This window comes from Nelusetta ayraudi, unplaced genomic scaffold, assembly GCF_046127955.1.
Source record: "Nelusetta ayraudi isolate G7.1 ecotype Tasmania unplaced genomic scaffold, CSIRO-AGI_Nayr_v1 ptg000114l, whole genome shotgun sequence".
In the NCBI taxonomy this organism is placed as follows: Eukaryota; Metazoa; Chordata; class Actinopteri; order Tetraodontiformes; family Monacanthidae; genus Nelusetta; species Nelusetta ayraudi.
In genome coordinates, this window is record NW_027466164.1 from 291,273 (window position 1) to 300,000 (window position 8,728).

Below are 8,728 nucleotides of genomic sequence, written 5' to 3' on the forward strand. Positions count from 1 at the left end.
AAAAACAGATTTTTTTAAATTTGTGAATCAATTATTAATTGGCAATAATCTCGATTAATCTAATCTAAAAAGATTAATCTAAGAATCTTTTTTTTTTTTTTCCCCATCAACACTATTTTTATTTATATTTCTCAGGTAGTTAATCCCATCAGGTGGCTTTATTCCAGTGGCAGGATGGATACTAAGGATAAAATGTGCACCTAAAAAAAAGGGGGACCGTTTTTGTTTTGACACTCAATTGGCAAATCTAATCTTGGAAGAATCCTCGCACTGATGATGATAATGATGATGATGCGAGCATGTTGACGTGAAAATACATTTTTTAAAAAGGCCACGCCCCCTCCCTTGGCAAAGCCACTCTTCAAAGCCGGGACGCTCAGAGGAAACCAAAGGCAGGAGAAGCAGGAAGGAGGCGGGGGGCGGGGAGGATAATAGCCCAAAATAAATCAAGGTTTCCCGTTACGTTTGTCGTCTCAATGTGACCTTTATCATCCGATCGCAGGCGGGCGGGCGGGCGGGCGGGAGGGCGGGAGGGACGCACGCGCAAAGCACACAAATATTGGAACACAGGAGACGGTGACAACCTGATATGGGAGCCAGCGAAGCTCGCATTGTAGCCGGGGGGGGGGGGGGTTGAATCCTCGCATAACAATCATGGAAACTGCGAAAGACTCTTTCAAAGTCTTTTTTTTTTTTTTTTTTTTTTTTTTACGAGATGAGAACAGAGACCATTTGGAGTCGTTGGGTTTGGCTGGAAGAACATCAGAGCTCCCACTATGACAGGAAGTCCCTGTTTCTGTGGCTTCAGTGGCGGCTCACCACATTGTTTGGGGCGTTTAAGGGCACCGGGTGGCGCTCGGGTGCAGGGCCGGAGCTCAGGAACAGGCTGCAGGAATGCAGTTTTATTTATTTATTTTTTTGTCTACTTATTTATCCATTTATCTGTTTATATATAAAAACCAACTGGAATACTGATAGGAATCGAAAATCTCGGCGGTGTGTTTTTACAGCCGCTGAGATATTAAATGCGACGTGATGTCTTTTGAAACTGGCTTTTGAATAAAAAATAAATAAATAAAAATAAAAAATAAAGTGCCGCATGGGCTGCGTGACGGCGTGATGGGCTGAGCAGAGCGGAGCAAGGCGCTGCCTTTTCAGACCGGAGTTGAATTCCGAGCGACGTCCTTGTGCTTTTATCAAGCGCGTCCGCACTTTCTTCTTTCACCACGGTGTGTGTGTGTGTGTGTGTGTGTGTGTGTGTGTGTGTGTGTGTGTGTGTGTGTGTGTGTGTGTGTGTGTGTGTGTGTCTTTGCAGACAAAACAAGAATACGCCGCTTTTTCACATGGTTTTGTACAGCCTGAGATAAATGTTTTAGCCCCGTCTCCCAGCCCAACTAATAGCACAGCGAGTACTCAAGAGCTCAGTGGAGGGAACTAATTGAATGACTTGGAACAGACTCGAGGCCACTTTTAAAAACATTGTTTTTGGGTTGTTGTTTTTTTTTGTCTCAGTCTGTAATTCAGTTCAATTCAATTCAGTACATGTATTGTCACTGTCAACATTGTCACCAACATTATCAACTATTAAGAATGAACGACAGAATAAATAGAACAACATGTAAAATGAAGTCATAATAAATAGCTTTGTGTCGACGTTGCAGTTAGCAATTAGGAATAGTGCAAACCGCCAGCTCACAGTGCAAATGGCAGGAATTCATTTCATTCAGTAATAACAATAATAATACATTTTATTTCTGACGCACTTTACATTTGCGGAAGAAATTTCAAAGTGCTCAGTCCACTAAAAAAAACCTGATCATCATCACAATAAACACGAACAGCAGAATCGACTGAACAAATCAATGCAAGCAGTCCACGGATAGAATCGTCCAGGAAAAGCTCAGTTCATTTCACACTGCAGTTGCCTTCTGTTGCTCCTGATGTTTCATTGTGTTGCATATGTGATTGGCATGTGTGCATGTACTGTTAAGGTGTTATTCTGAGAGCCTGTGATGTGACGTGGTGGCGCCTAGGGGGCGCTGTGCGATTTGGACAGCGGTGTGTGTCTTTGTGTTACTTGCACGTGGGACCTGGCGTGCCGTCGCTATTTCCAGACGGCAAAAATGTAAAAATCTCAACAGAATTAAATACAAGCTGCCTATAAATAGTCCCCCGCCGCCATCTCTCCCCCTTCCTCCGCAGCTGATTGGGCGTGGCCGCTACGGCGCCGTCTACTGCGGCTCGCTGGACGAGCGGCCCGTGGCCGTCAAGGTGTTCACCGGCGCCAACCGGCAGAACTTCCTCAACGAGTGCTCCATCTACCGCCTGCCGCTGCTGGAGCACGACAACATCGGCCACTTCGTCGCTGCCGACGAGCGCACGGGCCCCGAGGGCCGCACCGAGTACCTGATGGTCATGGACTACTACCCACACGTGAGTTCTCTTTCCAAAGTCAGTGAATGAATGAATGTAAAACGGCTCCCGGTGTGGCTCCAGAGGAAGCGCCGTTTGCACAGCGAAAGAAGGAAAAGAACACCATTTTTCTCTGGGTCACGATTTCCGATTTCTCTGGAATTAGTGGGATTGCGTTGAATTTTCTTTTGCAAAAATCAAACCGATATATTTAAGGTTTTCTGTTCCGTTGCAGGAATTCTCGCGCTTTCAATTTTTTGTTCAATTTCATGTTTCGATATTGGAAGGCATATAGTGCAAAGTGGACAGTTCATTGAAAGAAAATCATGAGAACAATATTGAGAATTAGTAATGCACCGATACCAGTGTCGGGTATCGGTATCTATACCAGTGTCAGGTATCGGTACCGATACCAGGGTTGAGTACTCTCCTCATATTCCTAAAATATATGCCGATACCGCGACACCGATACCAATTGCCTGTATGTATATGACAATTTTGCTCAACTTGTGTTCGTATTGCAGTGAAACTTGTGACAGTTGCCCCATGTTGTAGAAAAACATTCAAATAATTTATTTAATCTAAATTAAGTAACTAATGTGTAATGGCCTTATTAAGTACTCAGTATCGGTATCGGTGAGTATTGAAATGCCAGTACTCAACTTGTTTTGTAAAAAAGTGGTATTGGTGCATCCCTAATAATAATAATAACAATAATAACAATAATAATAATAATAATAATAATAATAATAATAATAATAATGGGGTAGTTCACAATTCCAGGACGTCTTTGGCTGAATCCACAACTTAACGACGAGCAAGTAGTCATCTTCTTGGCCATTTTGACCAAATGGTAATGTTGAATTTCCTCAGTGTCCAAATGATTTGGCCGCCTTCCCAAAGCAGAAGTGGGCCATATCATCCGCCCAACTTCCAATTTCTTAATGAGGGAGATCTTGACATCAGTTTTCCTATTTCCTCCCAGTTAAGAATCTGCGGTAAAAACAAAGGCAGCAGAATTTGCGGGGCTTCATCTCGCGGCTCGTCTCGCTGCGCGCAGACGACCACTGTCACCTGAGACAAAATAAAAAAAAGCCCCCCCTTCCCTTCCGGCTTCACAATCCAAGAGTCAGCTGACCCGCAGCCGGCCTATGAATGGCGCCCATTGTGCTGGTGGAGTGTGGGGGTCGCCATGGGAACGCAGTGCACTCCAGGACAGTAGTCTGGGACATATAATGCATTCAAGTAAACCATAATGTGATTTATTTAAAAAATCCCAAGAGGCCTAATGACATTTTCCTTTGTCGGCGAATGCGCAAATGTCCTTGTGTGATTGAGGGAGAAGAGGGAAGATGAAGAAGATGAAGTGCGTGCTGCGTCTGGGCCCCAGTCGCCACTTCATTACCTTTTTATTTTTAACTCGCCGCCTTTAAAGTCAAACCGTTTGCTGTCGACACGCGGCGAAGCGGCCGAATTTAAACGCAGTGACAAACCCAGGAAAAGTGTGCTGTTGGGCCGCTCTTAAAATAGATCCCTGCCACTGTGCTGAGCCGTCATGTGATTTTTTTTTTTTTAAAGAGGGGATGGGGGCAGGAAAAAACAAAAACAAAGATTGTGCTCAGAAGCCGAGGTCCTTCAGCTCCCTGCTGCTGCTGCTGCTGCGACTTCCTCCCAACTCCCCGTCCTCCTGATTGTTACCCAGGACCAGTCTAAATGTTCCTCAACATGCAGGAGGCCTATTGTAAATTCATTTTCTGCAAGGTGTAAAACGAGATCATTTTTCCTTTTGTAAACAATATCTTGAAAAAATATTAGACAGTGTTGTGGAAAAGAGCGAAGATGCCGATGCAGGAATACTGGGATAATAGGAGGAAGGTCTCTGATACACTGGACTGGGAGGGGAAGAGATAAGGAAGGGAAGAAGAGGAAAACAAAGCACAGAGAATCAGCACAAGCCGACGCATTTACAGCCTCCTCTGGTGGACCACGAGGAGAATGTCTCGAGAAGGTTATACTATGAAACAAACAGATTACACGTGCTACTAGTGATCATATGACACAGAATACAACATAATAAAGAATAACCCAAGAACACATATTTCCCATTACAACAGTCTGATCTTAAAAGACATTTTAGTGGCCATTAGTGACAATAATACATCTTTTTTTTTTTTAAAGCTTTTTTTGAGGCCTTCAAGGGCTCTGCACGCTGCATTGGACCATATTTCCTGTTTTCCCTCTTGTGTTTTTACCAGTGAATTGATTATTTCTTGTCCCCCACCCTCCCAGGGCTCCCTGAGTCGCTACCTGGGCGTTCAGACCAGCGACTGGGTCAGCAGCTGTCGGCTCGCTCACTCCGTCACCCGCGGCCTGGCGTACCTGCACACGGAGCTCTTCAAAGGAGGTGTGTGTGTGTGTGTGTGTGTGTGTGTGTGTGTGTGTGTGTGTGTGTGTGCTGGTGAGGGGGGTTGGAGAAGGTATAGCCACTAGAATAAAGTTGACTCCGCCACTGGCAGGGTCCTATATTGCGCCTGGTTGCAGGAGTTTTCCGACATGAGCCTCTGCAAAGCTCCAGCTGACCTACGACCCTCTCATCCCCCCGCAGCTCCACGTGTCTCCGTTTCGCCCCCACGCTGCTTTTGCATGGGACGAGTTGCGGTGCGTGCACGTGAGCGCGCACGCACGCACGCACGCCTCGCCGAGAGTTTATATATAGAGCTTCCCCGGAGCTAGCCTCGTCGGGGGGAGCAGGGAAAGTGGGAAATGGGGCTGAGCAGAGCAGCGCAGAGTGGGAAGGCAGAGATCCAAATGGCGTGCGAGCCTCCCTCCCCGAGGCTCGGCGGCGGCAGTGGCGGCCAGACTCGGCTTCGTCAGCGCGGATCGCCGTCACAGAGCGAGCGAGAGCGGCGGAGAGTTTGGAGGGAACGGAGAGTCGCTCCCTCTCGCTCTCCCGGCACGTGGAGAAACGCTGGCGGCGGCGACTCCAACACTCCTTGCAGAGCTTTTGAGTGTAAATCTGCGTTTCTCAACCGGTGGGTCGCGACCCAAAAGCACGTCGCAGAGCTGTTTCGATTGGGTCGTGGCTTCGTGGGAAGTCGCCAGCCTTCCCACCGCTAAAAATCCATCCATCCATTTTCAATCCCGCTTATTCCCGAGCTCAGGGTCACCGGGGTTCTGCTCCCAGCTGTCATAGGCATGGTGCCCCTTAAAATCAATATCTCAAATATATATATATTTTAGTGAGCAAATGTTAATTTATTTTGCAGGGCACACAATTCTATTTAATTCAGTCATTTCAAACATTTATTTTCTAGACAGGATATAAAATTGGGCGAGCATTTTTAATTTTTTCCGGAATAAATTGGAGCGCTGTGGAATAAATCTGGGTGGCGACTTCACGATAAGGAAAAAATGTGAGTGCTGAGACTCCACCAGTTGAGAACCACTGATCGAAATCTCTCCCCCCAACAAGGTACCCAGAACCGCCTCAACGCCGCCCCCTGCTGGACCGCGCAATACAGCAGGAGGTGGCCGCTGACGCTCCCACTTCCTGTCGTTTTTTTTGTTTGTTTGTGTTTTTGTTTTATTGCCCCCTAATCATCTCCTCCTCCTCCTCCTCCTCCTCCTCTTCCTACTCCACCTCTTCCTGTCAGACCTGTACAAGCCGGCCGTGTCCCACAGGGACCTGAACAGCCGAAACGTCCTGGTCAAGGCCGACGGCACGTGCGCCATCATCGACTTCGGCCTGTCCATGAAGCTGACGGGAAACAGGCCGGCGCGTCACGGCGAGGAGGAGAACGCCGCCATCAGCGAGGTCAGAGTTGGAGAGGTTGCGCTGTTCTCCTTGAGTCTTGTCTTCCTGAAAGCTCCGGCCAGCCGCTGACGTGGCGTTCCAGTTTTGGGAAACGATGCTGAGGAATGTTTTTGTTTTATTTCACAATTCATGGTGCTGACAACGTAAAAAGCTAGTGGAATTTAAAAGAAGAAAAAAAAAAAAAAAAAAGCTAAATGGATGAATGGATCCGTCACTTATTACTACACTGGCTCTTCCTGTGGAAAGGGAATTTTCTGTTATTTATTTGTTCACGTACCAGTGCAGCGCTCGCTCGCAGGAAGCATGTAGTTAGTTGGGAAGCAGAATTGGAAACTGCTTTGTCGACCACTCCACCCCCCACTCTTATTCCCGACACGACTCGCCCACCCCATTGTGCTCAAGTGGGTGGTGCGCACGTGAAAACGCGCACGTGCTCCACTGTGGAGAAAGTGAAAACGCCGCCACAGGGGAAGTGATCCGAAACGCAACCGAGACGGCAGAGACGTCGAATGTTGCGCACGGTCGTGACGGCGAACTACACTCTTCAAAATTGGTATTTTGATGCTGAATTTTCATTTATTGACTCCTCTGCTGTGAAATACCAGGTGGGGACGATCCGTTACATGGCGCCGGAGGTCTTGGAAGGCGCCGTCAACCTGAGGGACTGCGAGTCTGCACTCAAGCAGGTGGACATGTACGCCCTGGGCCTGATCTACTGGGAGGTCTTCATGAGATGCACCGACCTTTTCCCCGGTGAGAACGGCTGCCCTCACTCTAGAACAGGCGTGGGCAAACTACGGCCCAGGGGCCATATGCGGTTCTTAATGCGTGCCGTCCAACTTGAGGAAATTATATAATAGTCAGTAAGTCATAAAATAGCTGTATTTTATCAGTTTTCAGAGTCATTTCAATAAAGAGTTAAACACCGTGGGGCCTCAAAGACTCTGATTTGGTCGCAACTTTGCTTTTGTTCATTTTCAATTGGCATTAAAGCAACATGTTTTCTACATATCCAATGATGATAGATGTTTTCCTCCTATGAGGTGGCTCACCAAAACACTCCATCCATCTGCTGCTGCTCCCCCCCTCTGGCACATTTTACAACCCACTGTGGCCCCACCAGTCAGAAAGTTTGCCCGCCTGGTCTGACCTGTAAATCCACTGTTCTTTCAATTTTTCATCAAGCTCCTTTTTGGGCTCCAGCACCTCACCCAATCTTCACGATTTTGTCTGACCTGTAAATCCAAAATTTCCCAAAAAAAACAAAAAACGAACGAAAACGAAAAAAGTGTGCCCACACGAGAAGCGGTTAAATACATCGAGCGACCACCTCGTCACATACCTGGAGGTGACCTGACGCGTGCCTCCCTCCCTGTCGCTTCCTGTCCCCCCTCAAGGCGAGTCGGTGCCAGACTACCAGATGGCCTTCCAGGCGGAGGCGGGCAACCACCCGACGTTTGAGGACATGCAGGTCCTCGTGTCCAGGGAGAAGCAGCGGCCCAAATTCCCCGAGGCCTGGAAAGAGAACAGTTTGGTACGTACAGTGTGTGTGTGTGTGTGTGTGTGTGTGTGTGTGTGCGTTAGAGTGCAGTGCCACAAGTCAAATGACGACTCTGCGGTGAGCGGAGGCCGGCGCAGCCAGCAGCTCGTTCCTCTGAATCCCAACTTGAATCCCTTTCCACTCGTCTGACGAAACATGGTGGCCTTTTTTCTCTGGGCGCGACTCCGAAGCCTCCTTTGGTTTGGAATGACTGGACGAAAATTCTACATTTTCAGTCCGAAATGGTGGCAAATGCTGATGAATGTTTGTCGCTCGGTGGTCAGCGGCTTTCTGCTGCGTTCCCAGAGGAACGGGCCGCGACCTCATCATCAACGTGCTGTTATGTAACATTTCAAGGTTCTAAACATCCCCAAAATGTGTCTTGTTGTGCCTTCCACATGTTTGGAAGGTATGTTGAAGGGCCTGGGGTGTCGTCGGTCAACCCGGGGGACGTTTCAGCGCCCTTTGTGACATCACAGGGAGCCAATTTCCACTCCAACTGTGTGTTTTAGCTCACACTTCCTCATAAGTAGGGCCAGGAAAAGAAGGGATAGCGATGGATTTTTCTCCCAGTCCTACGTAGTTTCTTGACGGAGGAGAAGATTGCTGTCCTTTATTTATTTAGCAGTGTATTTACACTGGGCATCGGGAAGATTTGGTCTCATCAAATGTCAAGCCATGAGCTAAAGGGCGTCCTAACTAAACTTCCTAGTGCCTGTATCTAAGGTAGAGGAAACAGAAAACTAGATATGTGCTGATACCACCTTGTAACAGGAGAGTGAGTATAAGTACTTGCATCTCAGTACTCATCAATACTGAGTATCAATAATAAATAAGGCAATTACACATGATAGAATTACTTAAATTGTTTTAAATGTTTCCACAGTTATTTGAAGATTCCTCAGCATGTCTTTCTGCAACACGGGGCGACTTGTCACAAGTTTCACTGCAGTACAAACATA

General features: G+C 47.4%; 1 protein-coding gene across 4 annotated transcripts in view; it reads left to right on the plus strand.

The window, feature by feature from the left end:
• Window positions 1–8,728, plus strand: part of LOC142903597 (bone morphogenetic protein receptor type-2-like) — a 33,328-nt gene that overhangs the window by 19,219 nt on the left and 5,381 nt on the right. For all 4 annotated transcript variants that reach the window (XM_076049322.1, XM_076049323.1, XM_076049324.1 and 1 more), the window contains exons 6-10: window positions 2,203–2,433; window positions 4,702–4,816; window positions 6,066–6,226; window positions 6,832–6,979; window positions 7,624–7,760. In XM_076049322.1, coding sequence (XP_075905437.1) covers window positions 2,203–2,433; window positions 4,702–4,816; window positions 6,066–6,226; window positions 6,832–6,979; window positions 7,624–7,760 — 792 coding nt within the window. The remainder of the gene's footprint in view (window positions 1–2,202; window positions 2,434–4,701; window positions 4,817–6,065; window positions 6,227–6,831; window positions 6,980–7,623; window positions 7,761–8,728) is intronic.